Source organism: Panthera tigris, chromosome D2 (genome assembly GCF_018350195.1).
Source record: "Panthera tigris isolate Pti1 chromosome D2, P.tigris_Pti1_mat1.1, whole genome shotgun sequence".
In the NCBI taxonomy this organism is placed as follows: domain Eukaryota; kingdom Metazoa; phylum Chordata; class Mammalia; order Carnivora; family Felidae; genus Panthera; species Panthera tigris.
The window spans coordinates 30,414,062-30,435,581 of record NC_056670.1 but is presented as its reverse complement, the minus strand read 5'-3'; the positions used below and the strand labels follow the sequence as shown (position 1 = coordinate 30,435,581).

The following is a 21,520-nucleotide window of genomic DNA, read 5'->3' as shown; positions in this document are numbered from 1 at the left end:
AGATGAGTAAGATATTTAAGCAAGACCTGATAGACGATCCTGTGGCAGTCTTCGAGTTGCCCTTGACATTAATTCTGCACCATCTTCCTTAATATTTGGACCTATGATTTTTTTTTGTTGAGCCCATAAACACAGGAAGGAAGACAGGATTTCCCAACCTCCCTTGCTGAGAACTGTGATCATGTGATTACATTCTGGCCAATGAAAGACAAGTAATTATACTGTATGGTGCTTCCAAAAATGTCCATCAATGAAGGGAATGTACCTTCTTCCCTTTCTGCTGGCCAACTGGGGACGTGATGGCTGGATTTGGCCAAGAGGAAGAGCAAGATAGAAGGAACTGGAGTTTCTTATGATGGTGGTGACTCCTGACTAGACTGTCCTTATTCCCGGATGGTCTTCTACAGACTTATTTTGTATGAGGAGAGAGATAAACTCTCTTGTTTAAGCCACAGGAGTTAATTCTTGTTAAGCACGAGTTAATTCTGACCAATACAGAGCCCTAACATAGGACCTGAATTTCTTTTAGCCTAAAGAGAGAGGGTCATAGTTGAGGTAGGTTAAAGTCTGTCTTTGGTACCCATTGGGACCCTTTTTAGAATCTCCCTTTCTTCTTTGCTTGGTGCCCTAGGTCCCTCCTGTCCTAAAGGAAAGGGATGGGGAAAACTAACTTGTACCGTGGGGTGAGGATATGCTTAGCCCAGAAAGTGAATTCTGAACAGGGATACCTACAAAGCCTGGAAAGGAAGGTATTTGGGGCTTGGGGGGTTTCCACATATCCCTTAGGATCTAAGCATGACTAAGCACGTTTAAGAAACATGTCATCTGATAAATGTAAAAGAGTTGAGGGGCGCCTGGGTGGCTCAGTCGGTTAAGCGTCCGACTTCAGCTCAGGTCATGATCTGGTCGTTCATGGGTTCGAGCCCCGTGTCCAGCTCTGTGTTGACAGCTCAGAGCCTGGAGCCGGCTTCGGATTCTGTGTCTCCCTCTCTCTCTGCCCCTCCTCTGCTCATGCTCTGTGTCTCTCTCTCTCAAAGATAAAATAAAAGATGAAAATAAAATTAAATTAAAAAAATAAAAGAGTCGATAAAGAAGAGTTTTCCTGAAACTATTTTACATGTCATCAAAATTTGTATTTATTTATTTATTTACATTTTTTACATAGTGTTTATTTATTTTTGAGAGAGTGCAAGCAAGGAAGGGGCAGAGAGGCGGACAGAGGATCTGAAGCAGGCTCCAGGCTCTGAGCCGACAACGGAAAGCCTGCTGTGGGGCTCGAACTCGTGAACCACAAGATCATGACCTGAGCCGAAGTCGGATGCTCAACCGACTGAGCCTCCCAGGTGCCCCTGTTATCACAATTTTTAGTCAAAATTAAAAAAAAAATCTGTAGACTTACCATCTGTTTGTTTTCCCCTTCCTCCTCTGTCTCCTATTTCTTTCCTCCTCAATTTCAGAGGGATGTTCTGCTAATCAAATTTGTCTGCCTTCAAAAGTATTAATGAGCCCTCAAAGAAAAATTCTTTCCCTTAGAAAACTAGAGGCAATGTGCCAACGTGTTGTCTCACTGATAATGTGGTGGCAAAGTGTGTGTGTGCGTGCGTGTGTGCTGGGAGAATTTGCTGGTACAATGGCATAAGCGCTAAGCCCTAAAATTAACAGGCGATTCTGTGTGAATCTTCACAATCAACCTAATTTCAAATAAATAGCACATAAAATTGCCATCACTCATAAAAATCTATGGCAATAAAAACCTGCCTAAGTGTGCCGTATTAACTAAGCAAATGTGATTAACAAAAAATTAGAATAAAGTAAGCATTAGAGTTAAATATTTATATGGAATTTCCATAATGGAAGGCGCTAAATCACTGCGAAATCACTCTCACAACATCTTTTCCAGATTATTAAGTAATGAATATTGTGTTTACCAACAATCCATTTATACGGTGACGGTGACACTTTCTGAATCAGAGCCCGGGGGGCCGTGGTTTGAGAAGTGTGGGCATACTTGTTGGGACAATGGGATAGAGTATTTGAAATTCATGCCCTATTAGATCATCTGGTTGGCTGCATTCAAGCTGCTGCCCGGCCCTTTCCTTCCCTTAAAAGAAGGGTACGCATCATGGAGAACTGTGGCTATAAAGCTTTCACAAATGGGCTTCCTTTTCTGACTCTAGGGTAAATGTGCAGCTCCCCATTGTGCCCAATAAAAAGGAGTTATCTGCACCTGCCCAGCTTGGGGGTCCCACACCTGGGAGGAAGGAGCACTCACCACACCCGGGAGGAAGGAGCACTCACTCTTTTCTATTCTAGATTGGATGGGGTCAAGGAGCCTCCCAATTTTAAGCTTCTGAGCGACTGAATTTAATTTAGCATCTTGGACTATCACTTTCCTGCCTGTGTCACCTGCCCTGAGAGGAAGACGTTAAGCATCCTGCTGAGTTCCTCAAATTAGCTGTCAGCATGAGAGGCAGCGCTAAATGGGAAGCCTTACAGATCTGGAGCCTTCGGGAAGCCCCCCGGGGTCAGGTTATTTTCAGCCTGACAGACGGAGGCACGGACACTGGATTCACAGATGGACAATCTGCCGGAATCAAAGGCAGCTCGGCCAGAGACGAAGGGCGGTGATTCAGCAGGCAGACCCACGCGGGGCACACAGGCAAGGCTCGGCGGGAGGCCACTGGGCTTCTGGACCTGCCCTTCCGAAATCAGTTATGAGAGAAAACCTTGATTCTGCGCTCTAGTGTAAAAGCAGAGGTAGAGTTTTTCTTCTAGGAAAACTTAAAAAAAAAAAAGCTTTTCTTTATATATTTAGAGGGTGGAGGGAAGGGGCAGAGACAGAAAGACAGACAGAATCCCACTCAGGCTCCATGATGACAGCACAGAGCCTGAGGCGGGGCTCGATCTCATGAACCGTGAGATCATGACCTGAGCTGAAATCAAGACTTAACCGACTGAGGCACCCAGGAGCCCCAAAGAGAAAAACTCTTTCATAATACACAGCTAGGGGCGCCTGGGTGGCTCGGTCGGTTAAACGTCCGACTTCGGCTCAGGTCATGATCTCATGGTCCGTGAGTTCAAGCCCCGCGTCAGGCTCTGTGCTGACTGCTCAGAGCCTGGAGCCTGTTTCAGATTCTGTGTCTCCCTCTCTCTCTGCCCCTCCCCTATTCACGCTCTGTCTCTCTCTGTCTCAAAAATAAATAAACGTTAAAAAAATTTAAAAAAAAATAATACACAGCTGAAAATCTAGATCTGGGAGTTCTCTTCTCTGCAGGATGTTTAGTCTGGGCACGCCTTGGGACAAGGACTTCACGGTTTAAATGTCTGAAATAACTATCACTATTACTATTTTTCCAATGTCATTATGACAAATATAGTCACAGGAACTGTATACAGTAGTTACATTCTCGAGTGATTTTACTGGTCTTGAGAGCACAAGTACCCTTCTGCTGGCAGCCAGTAGGAAAAACGGATTTATAGAGCCCAAAGGTGTTTTGCTGAAAATTCTGTGAGAAGATTATTATTCTGTTAACTGGTGGAGATTTCCACGGAAGTCTGTATTCTCGGAAGTCACACCTCCAGCTATAGGAAGCATCTGGAATACAGCTTAGAATTTGGTAGTAAAAAAAAAAAAAAAAGATTTCTCTAGCCAAAAGGGATGTTGGAAAGCTCATCGTGCACATAATTTTGGAAGAGCCGTGTCCTCTCATTTTGTCCAGGATTTAAAACAACATTAGACATCCCGGCCCACAGGACATGGGAGACAGCACAGTAAATGTAGGGCTGGGACAGGGGGCATGGAGTGGTCGCTCCTTTAAGACTGTCTCCTTCCTTAGCCCCTTCTTTCTTGCCCGTTTGCCCATGAGGTGACGGTGACCCCGAGGACCATCTGGGCCCTCTGGTCTGCTCAGGCCATGCAGTCTTCTGGGAAAACCCATCCATTCATGGCTCGAGCCACCCTTGCCCATGTTATCAGATCTGTACCTCCTGCCGTGATGTCACCTGGACAGCCTCACCTGGTGTTCCACAGGTCAATCAAACTCACCGCATCCCCAAATCCAAATCATCCCCCTTGGGGTCGGCACACCATTCGCACACAGCTCCTACCGGAGACCTGAGAATCAATCACACACCTTTGGCCAACTTCTCCACACCTATTGCCATTACTTGAGTTAAGACTCTCTTCTCTTTGAGCCCAGATAATTGTAATGGCTGTCCAAGTGGTTTCCCCGCCCCCACTTTTGTCCTCCTCCAGATCCATGGCAGAGAGGCCACTGCTGGCCCATAGGTGCCTTTGTACAAATTAGAAAAAGATATTCCTTCTGCCAGATGCTTTACTTCTCTAGAACAATACCCTTTACTGCCATCTGCCGGGAATGCTCGTAATACACATACAAATCTTTGAGATCTGTGATGCGAACGATACTCCTTTGGATGCGTGCCCTTGCACAGTGTACAACCTGCACAACCATACGTGTGGCCCTGGCTGCCAAAGGGATCTTTTCAAAACATAAATATTATAAATGAAAATCATTAGATAAAAAAGTGTTTGTGTTAAATGGGTAGTCCGAATTGTCTGATATGATGTCAACGAAGGTCTTCTATGTGGCACAATGACTTAAGTCACCCTGAGATTCAAGCTTTTTAAAAAACCTATTTATCCTTTCAATTAAAAAATGTTACAGAACATTTTCTCACCATAAAAACGATTTCAATTCTTCATTTTCAACATCTTACATTTACATTGTATCTATTGGTGGTAAAAACAAAATTATTTCCCAGAATTTCGGGCTTGCTTTTTTAGTCGATTTTCCCTCGCTAACATTGGAGACGTGCACTGGATCAACGTTTTACAGATCGACAAAGTAAAGTATGAATGTGCTGTCCGTTCTGGGAGGCTTGGGACTTCTCAGGTGGAAAGGATGTTCTAGATGAACGGTCCAGCATGTGCCAGATTGTGTCACCTCCTCCTCTTTTGGGGACTAGACACACCTCATGGCTCTAGCATCGGGGTGATGTGTGAACCCAGGCCCAGCCAGGAGGCCAGTCTGGAGAAATCAGGCAGGCAGACTGCTCTCTCTCACCCAGAGTAGCTGAAAATTTGTGCAACTTTCTTTTTCGGCTAAGTAAGCCCCCCCACCCCCAAGCCTTCTCTTACTGGCCGTTCACGTGGCCCTAGGTTCCCTTTCTGAGGCACTGAGTGGGAGAGAGGATCTTCAGAGACCCCAGTCATGAATCTGAAGGGAGTGGTAAGCTGGCCACGGGAAATCGCCGACCCAGGCCTGGTCGACCCTGTCCTGGCCCGCTGCCAGGACATCAGCGGGCAAATTCCAGGTCGCTGCTATTGACATCAGGGCAGGAGGTAAGAGCGGAACAGTGCAACTTAAAAGCTGCCTTAGGAGGTTCAGCTTGGAGAGTCGGCGAAGGTGATGCTCTACGTGGAGGAGGAGGGTGTCTGCCAGAGGCCGATGGGACACTGTGGTGTGCTCATCTGTCCCCGGCAGCCCCTCTCCTTCTGGGAGCCTGGGGAGGGACCTTCCCCCCTGACCAGAGCCTCCAGCCAGCTCTGGGGTCCCCGGGGGCCCCATCTCCCCGATGAGCTCCTTGTCTCCGGCCTCTCCCCCCTCTGCCAGGGGAATCATTGTGGTAAAACAGGCGTGGCATGAAATTGACCATTCTGACCATTTCCAGGCGAATAACTCAGTGGCATTCAGTAATTCACAATATTGGGCCACCACCACCGCCATCCACCCCCTGCCCTTCGTCTTCCTTAAACCGGAAGCTCCATGCCCATCAAACTCTAAGGCCCATCCCACCCCAGCCCCCCTCGGCCCCTACAGCTGCCGCTCTCCCCTCTGCCTCTTTGCACTTGACTAATCCGCTGGCTTATTTCCATCCCCTTTTGCACAAAGTCTTCGAGCCTCATCCATGCTGTAGCACGCGTCAGAATTTCATTCCTTTAAAAAAAAAATTCTTTTCAAGGTTTATTTAGTTTTTGAGAGAGAGAGAGAGAGAGAGAGGGGGGGGGAGGTGCCGAGAGAGAGAGGGAGACACAGAATCGGAAGCAGGCTGTGCGCTGTCAGCCCAGAGCTTGACGCGGGGCTCAAACCCACGAACCGCGAGATCGTGCCCTGAGCCGAAGCTGGACGCTTAACCGACGGAGCTGCCCGGGGGGCCTCAGACTTTCATTCCTTTTTATGGCTGAATGATATTCCACTGCGTGGATCCACGGCTTGTTTATCCACGCATCTGCTGACACTCGAGTTGTTTCCAGTTTTTGGCTATCGTGGTAGTGGATGTGTATAAATGTGTGTTTAAGTCTCTAATTTCAATTCTTTTGGGCATATACCTAGAAGTGGAATTGCTGGGTCATAAGATAATCCCATGACTCTTTAACTTCTGTTTTTAATAAGCATTTTCTTTTAATTGCAATATAGTTAACATACAGTGTAATATCAGTTTCAGATGTATAATACAGCGGTTCAACGAATCCATATATCATTCAGTGCTCATCACAACAAGTGCACTCCTTAATCCCCAGCATATATTGTACCCCCCACCCCCCACCCCCTCCCCTCTGGCAACCATCAGTATGTTCTCTATAATTAAGAGTCTTTCTTGGCTTGTCTCTCTCTTCTTTTTGCTCATTTGTTTTGTTTCTTCAATTCCACATATGAGTGAAATAATATTGCATTTGTCTTTCTCTGGATGACTTATTTCACTCAGCATAATACTCCCTTGATCCATCCATGTCGTTACACATGGCAGGATGTCATTCTTTTTTTATGGCTGAGTAGTATTCCACTCTGCGTGTGCGTGCGTGTGTGTGTCTCACCTCTTCTTTATCCATTCATCTATGGATGGACACTTGGGCTGTTTCCATACATTGGCTATTGTGAATAATGCTGCAATAAACATAGGGGTGCATGCGTCCCTTTTAATTAGCGATTTTATACTTTTTAGATTGTAGAGTCATTCTCTTTTTAACTTTGTGAGGAATCTCCATACAGTGGCCGCACCAGTTTGACTCCCACCAACAGCGCATGAGGGTTTGTACGTGGTGTAAGAAAGTGGTCCGGCTCGTTCTTTTGCGTTCTTCTTCTCCCCTTCTTTCTACTGAAAGCTGTCCAGGTTTCCCAACACCATTTGTTGAAGAGACTGTGTTTTTCGTGTTGGATCGTTTCCTGCTTTGTCAAAAATTAATCGACCATATAATTGTGGGTTCGTTTCTGGGTTTTCCGTTCTGTTCTCTTGGTCTATGTGTCTGTGTTTGTGCCAGTACCATACTGTCTTGATGATTACAGCTTTGCAATACAGCTTGAAGTCTGGGATTGTGCTGCCTCCAGTTTTGTTCTTCTTTTTCAGGATTGCTTTGGCTATTCGGGGTCTTTTGGGGTTCCATACAAATTTTAGGATTGTCTGTTCCGGTTCTGTGAAAAATGCTGTCGGTGTTTTGATGAGGATTACATTACATGTGTAGGCTGCTTTGGGAAGTATAGACATTTTAACAATGTTTGTTCTTCAGATCCATGAGCATGGGATATCTTTCCATTTCTTTGTGTCTCCCTCAATTTCTTTCATCGATGTTTTAGTTTTCAGAGTACAGGACTTAACCTCTTTGGTTAAGTTTATTCCTAGGTATCTGGTTCTCCTTGGTGCAAGTATAAATGGGATTGTTTCTTAATTTCTCTTTCTGCTGCTTCATTTTTAGTGTAAAGAAATTCAACAGATTTCTGTACGTTGATTTTGTATCCTGTGACTTTGCTGAATTCAGTGTATCAGTTTCAATACTTTTTTGGTGGAGTCTTTAAGGTTTTCTATATAGAGTGTCATGTTCTCTGCTAAGAGTGAAAGTTTTACTTCGTCCTTTCCAATCTGAATGCCTTTTATTTCTTTTTTGTTGTCAGATTGCTAGGGCTGGGACTTCTAGTACTGTGTTCAATGAAAGTGGTGACAGTGGACGTCCTTGTCCTGTTCCTGACCTTAGGGGAAAAGCTTTCAGTTTTTTCCCTTTGAGGATGATGATGGTTGTGGGCTTTTCATACAAGGCTTTTATTATGTTGAGGTATGTTCCCCCTAAGCCCTCTTCTTTTGTGGTTTTCATCATGAGTGCATGTTGTACTTTGTCAAATGCTTTTTGTGCATCTATGGAAATGACCATACGGTTTGTATCCTTTCTCTCATTGATGAGGTGTATCACATACATTGATTTGCAAATATTGAACCACCCTTGCATCCTGGAGATAAATCCCATTTGATCGTGGTTTATGATTTTTTTTAATGTATTGTTGGATTTGGTATTTTGAGGAGGATTTTTGCATCCATGTTCACCAGGGATATTGGCCTGTAGTTCTCTTCTCTCTCTGGCTCTCTCTCTTTTGTGGTGTCTTTATCTGGTTTTGGTGTCAGGGTAATGCTGGCTTCATAGAATGAATTTGGAAGTTTTCCTCCCTCTTATATTTTCTGGAATAGTGTGAAAAGAATAGGCATTAACTCTTCCTTAAATGTTTGATAGAATTCGCTCGTGAAGATGTCTGGTCCTGAACTTTTGTTTGTTGGGAGGTTTTTTGTTTTTTGTTTTTTTTTGTTTTTTTTTTTTGCTAACTGATTCAATTGCATTGCTGGTTATCTGTCTGTTCAAATTTTCTATTTCTTCCTGCTTTGGTTTTGGCAGTTTATAGGTTTCTAGGAATTTATCCATTTCCTCCAGGTTGTCCAATTCATTGGCATATAGCTTTTCATAGTATTCTCTTATAATTGTTTATATTTGTGTCGTGTTGGTTGCTAGTTTTCCTCTCATGGGTGATTTTGTTTGAGTCCTCTTTCCTTTCTGGGAAATCTGACTCCCTAGTTTATTAATGCTGTTGATCTTTTCAAAGAACCAGTTCCTTATTTCATGGATCTGTTTTACTATGTTTGTTTGTTTGCTTTTTGTTCTTGTGTTTTGTTTTGTTTTGTTTTTTTAGTTTCTCTATCATTCGCTTCTGCTCTAATCTTTATTATTTCCTTCCTTCTGCTGGTTTGTTTGTTCTTTTTCTAGTTCCTTTAGGTGTAAGGTTAAGTTGTTTATTTGAGATTTTTCTTGCTTATTAAGGAGGCCTGTGTTGCTATAAACTCTCCTCTTAGAATTGCTTTTGCTGCATCCCAAAGATTTTAGACCACTGTGTTTTCATGTACTTTGAAAAAATTTCTTCTTTGATTTCTTGGTTGACGTCCTTGTTTAACTTTTTGAGGAATCCCAAACTGTGTTCCACAACAACTACACCAATTCATATTCCGACCAGCAATGCACGAGGGTTCCAATTCTTTACATCCTCATCAATAACTGTAATTTTTTTTTTTTACTAGCCACTCTAATGAGTGTCAGGATAAAGTTTTAAATGCATAAAATACAATACAAAGGATGACAGAGAAAACCAATTACACTGAAATGTAATTTTCCAAGTATTAAAAAATCTGGGGGGCACCTGGGTGGCTCAGTCCGTTAAGCCTCTGACTTCAGCTCAGGTCATGATCTCGCAGTCTGTGAGTTCGAGCTCCGCATCGGGCTCTGTGCTGACAGCTCAGAGCCTGGAGCCTGCTTTGGATTCTGTGTCTCCCTCTTTCTCTGCCCCTCTGCCTCCCATTCTCTCTCTCTCTCTCAAAAATAAATAAACATTAAAAAATTTTTTTAAATAAAAAAAATCTGGGATATAACAGTCTGTGTGCTTGTTTTAAAAAATATATAATTTATTGTCAAATTAGCGTGTACATTGTGCTCTCGGTCTTGGGGGTGGAGTCCCATGATTCATTGCTTCCATACAACACCCAGTGCTCATCCCAACAAGTGCCCTCCTCAATACCCACGTGGGCTTCTTTATTAACACGTTAAATAACAAGATCTAGTCTATTAACTACTGTGATTCTGAAGTAATGATAAGTATAAATGATATTTCTATACATCTGTAACAAGGGGAATCTAATAAGAAGTGATTTCAGTTGGTCAAAAAGTCCCAGGTGCCACTGACACACTACTGTGGTTTCTTGCCCACGACAGATAGAGGAAGGAAATGCTGAGGTTCAGGTATGGCTCGGGAAGTTGAAGACAGAATCTGAGGACCCCAGGCTCAAGCTTGTTCCGTGTCGCACCCCCTCCCACCTGCCGCACCACCAGCTATCGACTTCTCTCTTCCCTTCTTCTGAGCCAAACTCCCTAAAATAGTCTCCACCCCCTTGGTCTCCTGGCCACAGCTCCAACTCCCCAGCCCACTGCAGTTTGGCTTTGACCACCCAGCCCGTTCTCACCGGGGTCACCATGACCTTGAGATGGCTAGATCTGTTGCCCCCGTCTGGTTTTATTGGCGTCACCTTTGAGGGTTAGTTACTCTCCCTTGGTTTCCCCCGCACCGACTCTCCCATGAGCCCGTCCTCCCTCCTCTCTGCTGTCCTCCTCGGTCTCCCTCGCCATGCCTTCCCCCTACTTGGCTCAGAAACCCACACATGCAGATGTTGCCAGGGCCGGTCCTGGGCTCCCCAGTCTTGTCGTCGTCACACTCTTCTCTGGGTGACCTCACTCACTCTCCCGGCCTTTATTGCAGTCTCCCCACAGTGCCCGTGTCTACACCTCCAGCTTACAGCTCCCTGCTGGCTCTAGACATGTCCATAGGGCTTCACTCAATAACAACAATAGCCCTATGGGCGGGTTGCTACCATGGGTCCCAAGCGGTGCTAAGTGCCTTTCATGCATTATCTTATGTAATTCTCACCATGACACTATGAGGGTAAAGCAACACACTCACAGTCCTTAGCTGATAGGTGGCAGAGCCAGAATCTGTCCTCCAAGACACCTTGCACAGACCGGAGCCCTACGGGTCCCCCTGAGCCCCTCGCCCCGCCCCGTTTCTCCCCCACTATTGCCTGCTTCAGCTACGGGCCCCATTCTTGTTCGCCAGCTACTTTCCTCTTCTCTTCCTCTTGGCCAGGCTCCATATGTAAATTCTCCAATTCTCCCCTTGGAGTGGAGTCCCCATGCCCATTCCTCAACCCATGGCAGCGTGGCTGGAAAGCAAGTAGCCGCCCAAGGCTGAAAGACTTGTGCCTTCCTTGACACCCCTTTCCCCATCTAATCCATCATTGAGTAGAGCTGACTCTACCCCCTTCCGCCGATACCTCCCCAATTTGTCCATTCCTTCTCATCACCCCCTCTGGACAACTCTGCTCTGGCCACTGTCAATTCTCAGAAGTGACACAAAAACAGCCCCCAGTGGTCTCCTGGACTCTGATCTTGCTTCCTGCCACTTCCCAAAGCCCAAGTGATGTCCCCCAAATGCTACCTCCTCCCTTCTAGGCCTCCCCCTAACGGGTGTGTGTACCTGTGTGTGCACAGCGTGTACATTTTTATCATGGCCCTCAAGGACCTGCTTGCCCACTGCGATCTCATCTCTCACCCCCTCCCTTTTCCTGGCTCTGCTCTGGGCACGAACTTCCTCCAGGCTCCAGCTGGGGACACACGCTGTGGGCCTTCACCCTCGTTCCTACCCCGCCGGAAACTCTCCCCCTGGCTCAACACCCCCATCAGAATCTACTCAATTCCTACTAATTCCCCACTCTGGATGCCGTCAAAACCATTTGAGGGAGGGGCACCTGGGTGGCTCAGTCGGGTAAGCGTCCAACTCTTGATTTCGGCTCAGGTCATGACCTCCTGGTTTGTGGGTTTGAGCCCTATGTCGGACTCTGTGCTGACAGTGTGGAGCCTGCTTGGGATTCTCTCTCTCCCTCTCCCTCTGCACCTCCCCTGCACACACACACACACACACACACACACACAATCTCTCTCTCTCTCTCTCTCAAAATAAATAAATAAACATTAAAAAAATCCTGATGTCCCGAACATAGCCGCAGAATCTCTGGGGGTGAGCCCAGTCATCAGGATTTTAAATCAATCAACTTAAGAAAAACCAAGGTTGCACACCTGGTTTAGGTCCTAACAACTCTTACTTTACAATACTTTACCCCACCCCTACAGACCCTCCCCAACTTTCTCCTGTAACTTTCCTGCCCAACATGCATGCCCATCTTGCTGTGTTGTGCTTAATGCCTGTCCGCTCTCCTGGTATGCAAGCCCAGCCTTCGGAGGTGGGGCTACACACGTCTGCCCTCCTCCGCATCTTCAAGGCCTGACCCAAGGAAGAAACTCAGTCAAGATCTGCGTCATGAGTGTTGAAGGTCATTTCCAGGATGATAGGAGGCTCTCATGCTTTGAATCTTTTTTCCTAAGCAAAATCAATTGGTGTCCACCTCCCACCCCCAAAGTAACAAAAACCACCCTTTTGCTTTCTCCACAGTGGCCTGCAATTCTACCAATAATGATTCATTCCTTTGGCTTAAAACTTCTTGTCTCAGTAAAATGCAAGCACAGCCCGAAAATACAACACTTTAACAGAGTTAGCCATTATACTTTGCCCTGAATGATTTCATCAGCTCTTAACAGACGGGAGAGCAGAAGAAAATACCATTTACTGAGTGTATCCTATAAACCAGACATTATCCACGGGCTAGCTCATGAATGGAGTTGAACGAGCTAGTTCTGGAAGCACTGGAAACTCAGAGAGGTTCAGGAATCAGCCCAAGGTAACAGAGCTGGTAAACGGATGCACCAGATTTAAACTGACAGGAAGAGAAGGAAGGGACACCGAGAACACAGGCCTGGGCTTCAGAGGACCTATCGCCTCCTCCACTTGACCTGGGACCCCACTGGGTGCTGAGACTGGTCCCGGGGGGAAGGAGTGGTATTGGCAATGGCATCCTTCCAGGTACTCATCCTCTCTTCTTCTTCGTCTTTTTTTAAAAAAATTTATCATTTTTTTTTTTTTTGAGAAAGAAAGAGAGAGGGAGGGGCAGGAAGAGAGGGGGAGAGAGGATCCCAAGTGACTGTCATCACGAACCCGATGTGGGGCTTGCACTCACGAACCGTGAGATCATGACCTGAGCTGACATCAAGAGTCGGACGCTTAACCCACTGAGCCACCCAGGCGCCCCGGTCATTTCATGCACCCCCTTCTATTTCATGTCCAAGCCGCTGGCAAACCCTGTTGACTTTTGGGTACTCTGACCACGTCTCTACACCCCCTCTGCACTTTGCCTGCTTCCGCCCTAGCAGCCCCTCCCCCCAGGGTCAGATCACCTCTGCCTCGGCTCAAAACCCTTCAGAACTCCCACTGCGAGCTCTTAGCTCCCACCAGCCTCACTTCTCAAGCCCCACTTACAGTCCAAGCCCCTCCCGGGGTCCCAACCCCCTGGCCCACTGCTGTTCCTCCAACACCCTGCTCCTGCCGTCCCCCTGCCCGGAGCACCAGCCCGCAGACATGCGCGTGCCCGCTCCCTGCCTCCCCCTCAGTGGGACCTCCAGACCAGCACTGTTCACCACCCCCCTCACCTCCCCATTCCTGGAACACTCTATCTCTCTCCTGGCTTTATTTGTCCCCTTGCACTTATCAGCATCTGAGAACCACACACCCTTCACTTCTGTGCGTTTGCCATTTCTCTTCCCCAGAATGCACCTGCTCGAGGGCAGGGATTCCCGGATTCTGTCTTGGTCTCGGTGGTATAGCAGCCTCAGCGTCGAGAACGCCTGGCATATGGTAAGTGTTCAATGAAAGTTTGTCGAGCGAAGGGAGGATTGTGAGTGATCAACTTGAGAAATAAGGCGATGTTCTACCTCGGGGGATACTACAGATCTCTGAAGATGTTTTGGCTCACGTTCCAGAGGGTGATGTTCAGGCTTTAGTATGCATTGCTTTGGGGTCTGGTGGCTCTAATCCAAGATAAATTAAAAACCCTATCAGTGATCCAGTTCTACCCCCAGGGAATAGTCTAAGGACTTACCGTGTACATTGACATGTAGACGCTTAATAAATATTTGTTAAACGAATGAATGAAAATATAAGATTTGATTGGAGCCGAAGACTAACAGAGACGCCCGTGATGCAAAGGGCCACATTTTGTTCTGTTATGCACAAAGTTCAGACCTTCACCAAGTAGAGGCATAGGATGTACTTCCTTTGGTTACACGAACATTACGATGGGGCAATGTAGTATAGCAGAAAGTATGTGGCTTAGGGTTGAGGGACCTCAGGGAACCCCAGCTCCCTTCTCGGAGGCTGTGGGATCTCTGGTTACTCAGTGCCTTCCAGCCTCACCGGGTGATATGGACCTAACAGGTAGTTTTATTTTTATTTTTTTAATGTTTTTTCCCCCTCTGATGGGAGTTTTTAATTTTTTTATGGTTTTATACTTATATTTATTTATTCATTTAATATAATTTATTGTCAAATTCGTTCCCATACAACATCCAGTGCTCATCCCAACAGGGGCCCTCCTCAGTGCCCATCACCCACTTTCCCCTCTCCCCCAGCCCCCATCAACCTCCAGTTTGTTCTGTGTATTTAAGTGTCTCTTATGGTTTGCCTCCCTCCCTCTCTGTAACTATTTTTTTCCCTTTCCCTTCTCCCATGGTCTTCTGTTAGGTTTCTCAAGATCCATATATGAGTGAAAACATATGACATCTGTCCTCTGACTGACTTATTTCACTCAGCATAATTCCCTCCAGTTCCATCCACATTGCTGCAAATGGCCAGATTTCATTCTTTCTCATTGCCAAGTAGTATTCCATTGTACATATAAACCACATCTTCTTTATCCATTCATCAGTTGATGGACATTTAGGCTCTTTCCATAGTTTGGCTATTGTTGAGAGTGATGCTATAAACATTGGGGTACAAGTGCCCCTATGCATCAGCACTCCTGTATCCCTTGGGTAAATTCCTAGCAGTGCTACTGCTGGGTCATAGGGTAGGTCTATTTTTAATTTTTTGAGGAAACTCCACACTGTTTTCCAGAGCAGCTGAACCAGTTTGCATTCTCACCAACAGTGCAAGAGGGTTCCCATTTCTCCACATCCTCTCCAGCATCTATAGTCTCTTGATTTGTTCATTCTGGCCACTCTGACTGGCGTGAGGTGATATCTGAGTGTGGTTTTGATTTCTATTTCCCTGATGAGGAGCGACGTTGAGCATCTTTTCATGTGCCTGTTGGCCATCTGGATGTCTTCTTTGAGAAGTGTCTATTCATGTCTTCTGCCCATTTCTTCACGAGATTATTTGTTTTTTGGGTGTGGAGTTTGGTGAGCTCTTTATAGATTTTGGATACTAGCCCTTTGTCTGATATGTCATTTGCAAATATCTTTTCCCATTCCGTTGGTTGCCTTTTAGTTTTGTTGATTGTTTCCTTGGCAGTGCAGAAGCTTTTTATCTTCATGAGGGCCCAATAGTTCATTTTTGCTTTTAATTCCCTTGCCTTTGGAGATGTGTCGAGTAAGAAACTGTTTCGGCTGAGATCAGAGAGATTTTTTCCTGCTTTCTCCTCTAGGGTTTTGATGGTTTCCCGTCTCACATTCAGGTCTTTCATCCATTTTGAGTTTATTTTTGTGTATGGTGTAGGAAGTGGTCTAATTTCATTCTTCTGCATGTTGCTGTCCAGTTCTCCCAGCACCATTTGTTAAAGAGACTGTCTTTTTTTCACTGGATACTCTTTCCTGCTTTGTCAAAGATTAGTTGGCCACACATTTGTGGGTCCAATTCTGGGTTTTCTACTCTATTCCATTGGTCTATGTGTCTGTTTTTGTGCCAGTACCATGCTGTCTTGATGATGACAGCTTTGTAGTAGAGGCTAAAGTCTGGGATTGTGATGCCTCCCGCTTTGGTCTTCTTCTTCAATATTACTTTGGCTATTCGGGGTCTTTTGTGGTTCCATACAAATTTTAGGATTGCTTGTTCTAGCTTTGAGAAGAATGCTGGTGCAATTTTGATTGGGATTGCATTGAATGTGTAGATAGCTTTGGGTAGTATTGACATTTTGACAATATTTATTCTTCCAATCCATGAGCACGGAATGTTTTTCCATTTCTTTGTGCCTTCTTCAATTTCCTCCATAAGCTTTCTATAGTTTTCAGCATACTGATCTTACACATCTTTGGTTAAGTTTATTCCTAGGTATGTTATGATTCTTGGTGTGATTGTAAAAGGGATCGGTTTCTTTACGGCTCTTTCTTTTGCTTCCTTATTGGTGTATAAAAATGCAGCTGATTTTTGTACAGTGATGTTGTATGCTGTGACTTTGCTGAATTCATGTATCAGTTCTAGCAGACTTTTGGTGGAGTCTGTCGGGTTTTCCATGTAGAGTATGATGTTGTCTGCGAAAGCGAAAGTTTGACTTCTTCTTTGCCAATTTTGATGCCTTTGATTTCTTTTTGTTGTCTGATTGCTGACCAGTACTATGTTAAACGACACTATGTTAAACGACAGCAATGAGAGTGGACATCCCTGTCGTGTTCCTGATCTCAGGGGGAAAGCTCTCAGTTTTTCCCCATCCTAACAGGTAGTTTTAAAGGTTCATTTGCCTCTCCCTCCCTGAGCCAGCAGATTTTTCCATCAGATTCCTGGGTCCCATTCCAAACCCGGTGAATCAGACCACAGCACGTGTATGTGGGGGGCTGGGGGATGCAGCCAGGATCCTGTATTTTAAAGCATTCCCCAAGCCTTTAGGCTGCTGCTACAAGACTAGCCACAGTATCGCTCCTCTGAGTGGTCCCAAGACCAGCATCAGAATCAACTGGGGGCCCATTAGAAATGTCGAGTCTTGGGGCGCCTGGGTGGCTCAGTCGCTTAAATATCCGACTTTGGCTCAGGTCATGATCTTGCGGTTCATGGGTTCGGGGCCCAGACTGAGCTCTGTGCCGACAGCTCAGAGCCTGAACCTTGCTTTGGATTCTGTTCTGTGTCTCCCTCTCTCTCTCTGCCCCTTCCCTGCTCACACTGTCTCTCAAAAATAAACAAACATTAAACAGAAAGAAAGAAAGAAAGAAAGAAAGAAAGAAAGAAAGAAAGAAAAAAAGAAAGAAAGAAAGGCCAAGTCTCAGGCCCCACGTCGGACCTTGTCAACAAGATCCCGGGAGTGGCTGGCACTTTAAAAACACTGCCTTCTCACGCTGGACTGAACCAACTTTAGAGCCCTCCAGCCCTCTCTCTAACCTCCTAAAAGGTGCCCATGAAGAACTTTTGGCTCAGAGACAAGCCTTTCATTTCCCGATAAGGAACAGGCTTAAGATGCTGAGGTCTGCCTGAGGGACAGGAGCCCCAGTTATGAACGTATCCGCTGGTGGACCAAGGTAAGCCTTTCATTGTGACGGATGGGGGACCAAGAGGGCAGAACAGGACTGAGCATCTAAGAGTGAGGAAGACATTGCCCCTGAGGGAGAAGGAGGAGGGGGAAAAGGGACCTGGGGATAGAAGCTGGGTCTAGCCCTGCCACACCCCCGTGGGTTTTCATACTGTGGCCGCAGGCGGCTCGGTTTCTCAGAGAGACAGTTTGGGGAGGTTTGCTTTACAGGGGGCTTCCCAAAAATTTAAACCTGGCACCCCGGGCAAAGTCAGAGACATTGTTGCTCGTGGCTGAAATGACCCCTTAAGGAGCTACTCGCACTGACTTATACATATTTTTATTCTTATATATTTTATTTTAAAATATTTTATATATTTATATATATTTTAAAAGCATCCTGGAAATTTTGAAGTATGGTGTCTGTTTTACTCTGACAGAAGAGAACAACAAGAAGAAAGCTAAACAGAAAGCTATTCAAATAGATAAAGACCACCCACAGCAAAAATCTCGTTCTGCAATAAAAAAACATAATGTTAACAACCAACATGGGCAACTATTCCTCGTGTACCCATTGTATACAAAAGAGGGCACAACTGGGACATGATGGGCTTCATGGAACCAACTGGAGATGGTTCTGATGCTGGGCCAACACTATTCATGGACACTGAGCCCTAGTTCCAATACACCAGGAAACCCAACGCTCAGTGAGGACCTCAGAGTAAAGAGCAGACCCCCTGTTACAAAATGAATAACCCCCCTGCAGCCCCCAATCCTCCCGGTAGATTCTCTTCTGTGGGAACCTGGATTTTTACCTCCTGGGTTTGCCTAAAGCAAGACACACATTTTTGGGGCTGGTCTAGAAAAGCCACTGCATTGTGGGTTCTCTTCTTTCCATGTTGATCATCTGCCATTATGCCCTCTTCCCTCCCCCAAAGCCTGCAAAATGAATCTGAGCTGAGCAGGCAAGCTGAAACCCTGTTACCCGCCCCCCCCCCCCAGTACCCTGGAGCCAGCCACAGAGGGAAGCCGTCCTCTTTGTCCCTGGGTGGCAGGGACAGAGGGGAGGGTGGGGATCCGGGAGTGGGTGACCTGTCCCGCGTGTTCACATTACCTGCCAGGTACTCGATGACGGCCGCCATGTAGACGGGAGCCCCCACGCTGATCCGGTACTTGAACGTCCCTTTCTTCAGGTAACGCATCAGCCTCCCCACGGGGAAGATGACACCGGCCCTGGCTGAACGGGACAGCTTGGACATTTTCTTCTTCCCGCTCCGGCCCGACATCTTGCCTCAGTTTCCCTCTCAGCTTGCTGACACGGTGTTCTTCCGGCACTACCACGATGCTGAAAAGGAAAGAAGGCAGGGTGAGGAAGGATGGTCGGCAAACACCTTGGGGACAGTGATGTGACACTAGGGCACCGTGTGACACATCAAGTAGCCCTGGGGAGGTGGCTGAGACCTGGCTGCCGCTTCAGGCCACGAGATGGGCAGGGGGACTTCGCAGGGCATCGGCAGCCCCTCCCCAAACACCTCCCCACGCGTCAAGCCAGCCCAATCTTAACAGGAGAGGCCAAAGAAACTCACTAGAGAGAGGGGTCATGGTGCTGTAGTCTGCAGAATAATGGCCCCAAAGATGTCCACTTCTTCATCCCCAGGACCCTTGCATATATCACCTTATATGGCAAAAGAGACTTTGAAGATACGATTAAGTTGAGGGTCCTGACATGGGGCGATTATCCCGGAGTATTTGGGTGGGTCTGATGTAATCACCAGGGTTCTTTTTTTTTTTTTTAATTTTTTTTAATGTTTATTTTTGAGACAGAGAGAGAGGCAGAGTGCATGTGGGGGAGGGGCAGACAGAGGGTGACACAGAATCCGAAGCGGGCTCCAGGCTCGGAGCTGTCATCACAGAGCCTGACACGGGGCTCGAACTCAGGAACTGTGAGGTCATGACCTGAGCCGAAGTCGGACGCTTTACCGACTGAGCCACTCAGGCGCCCCACCGGGGGTTCTTTTAAGAGGGGGCAGGACATCAGTGAGTAGTGACAGGTGCAACGAGAGAAGAAATGGATTCTCCCCTCGGGGCCTCCAGAAGGAGCCAGCCCTACCAACACCTCCACTTTAGCTCAGAGAACCCGATTTTCCCCTTCCGACCTCCAGAACTGTCAGGGCATCGATCCACATTGCTTCAACCCCTAAACTGGGGCTAATTTGTTATAGCAGCTGCAAGAGAATGAATACAGTTCCTCTTCGCTCTGATTTGCTTCTGCCTATTTGAATACATAGTGTTAGCTAATATGGCGATGCCTGTAATGGTTAGCTTTGACCCACAACTCAGAGCTGATGTGCATGTCTCAGATGGAAATGTTTTTCTAAATTCTCCAATAATGTAGCATTCTTTTTTTTTTTAAGGTTCACTTATTTTTGAGAGAGAGAGAGACAGAGAGACAGAGTGTGAGCTGGGGGAGGGAGAGAGAGAGACAGAGAGGGAGACATAGACTCCCAAGCAGGCTCCATCCAGGCTCTGAGCTGTCGGTACAGAGTCCAACGAGGGGCCTGAACCCACGAACTGCGAGATCATGACCCGAGCCGAAGTCGTAAGCTTAACTGACTGAGCCACCCTGGTGCCCCAATAGTATAGCATTCTTAAAAACAGAAGTATGTCAGAAGATGCAGGTTAGCAAATATGCTAACGCAGAGTAACCAAACCTAGCAAATTAAAAGCTATAATGCAGCCCAAGCTTCTGCCCCTTGAAATGAGGAGTCCAGGCCGATTCGGGGGAGAAACCCCAGGAATCAGCCAGAAGAGGGGGTTTCAGTACAAGGCACCGAGAGATGTGTATATAATTCATCGTCATTTTAGGAAGCGATCTTTTGTGCGAAGATAAGATAATTACATACTTCCGAAAAGCTAATTCAGAGAATTATAATAGAGCTCAACCTGTTGGTTAAGGGAGTACTGTGACCAAAAAATGGAATATAATCCAGGATAAAGTAAAAGCAAATTACCAAGGACAAACAAGCACAACCAAAAAAAAAAAAAAAAAAAAAAAAAGACGGAAACAGAAATCTCTAGGAAATGTATTAATGAATCAAAGCTCCCTGCTCCAAGGACAGTATCATTCTCGGTGGCCGTTTTGTTTGGGAATGGGAAGAAGAGTGTCAAAAATAAATTGGGATTAGATCTACCTGTTGAGACAGTCGTCTCGAATGCTGGCTAGATTTGTTTGCCAACAGCCAAGGTGACAATGACAAGGCCTAAGAAAGTGGGTAAAACCATAACGGAGGGAAGCATGTGGATGCATGAAAGATACAAAGCTGGGGTTTATTTACTCCAGATGGAAGAATGAACGGAACGGCGTTCAGTTTTCTAAAGTAGCTGATTACTCTGTTACGATTGAGGAGTTTTATGTAAACACTACAGAACTGGCAACCAACCCCGTTCGCGACATCCTCCTCTCCTCGAGGTGAATGATGTGAACTTGAGGCATTTTATTACATACTTCACATAGATTGTTTGTTACATGCTCATACGTACTCACTATATTCCTATTTTATGAGTCGTTTTGCCACCAAGAGATGTCGGTATTCATCAAAGTTAAGCACAAGCAAAGAGGAGCAAATAGCCTTAGCATATTATCTCTTTCCCAGCGAGGCACAGGGATCAGACAGTATCGCTGTTTCTAGAACTTCCACATTGTCTGTACTTCTGCTGTCCTAGGCTGCTAACGGTCACGAATCCGCTCAGATGTCCTCTCTGGGGGGAAGCAAGCGACTGCAATCCTAGGGTCACAGCCATCAATTTATGTTAAGGAAACTGAGGTCAGGCATCCATCAATGTCCGGAGTAGCTGCTGTCGGTTATCCCTGTTCCGGGACTCAGGGGACTCATAAGGCAATGTGAACCCGCCCTGTCCTCAGAGAGAGGGCCACGGCAGGTCTGCCAGCTGCTGCTGGTGGTGTTCAAAACGGAGGTGACTCCTGGTAGGGTGGAAACCTTCCAGGATTGGGTGCAAGATGCCCCCGGTGAGGTCCCATGTCTACATAACTGGCTACACGATAGGTGTGGGCCTATCTGTAAAACACGGAGGTGACTCACTGATCCTGAAGGTCATTCCGACATTCGAGAAACGCACTTTCAAACAGTTCTGGAAAAGAAGCTTTAGTGCCTTTAGGAAATGAATTCTGAAGAGTCGAGAGCCTGTACAGGTTCATAAAGATGCATTAGTATTGGTGAGTCTACTAAGCCAATTATGTGCTTTTTTGCCGTTGCTGGTAAGTTGGGGGAGAGGGAGTGATCAGGAGGACCGGTTGCCAAGGAAACCA

General features: G+C 46.2%; 1 protein-coding gene across 1 annotated transcript in view; it reads right to left on the bottom strand.

The window, feature by feature from the left end:
* LOC102954628 (core histone macro-H2A.2) overlaps positions 1-18,479 on the bottom strand; it is a 36,794-nt gene extending 18,315 nt beyond the window's left edge. Inside the window, exon 1 of the mRNA XM_042960576.1 lies at positions 18,308-18,479. Within this exon, the coding sequence (XP_042816510.1) occupies positions 18,308-18,479 (172 nt within the window). The remainder of the gene's footprint in view (positions 1-18,307) is intronic.
* Between the last annotated feature and the right edge of the window lie 3,041 nt (positions 18,480-21,520).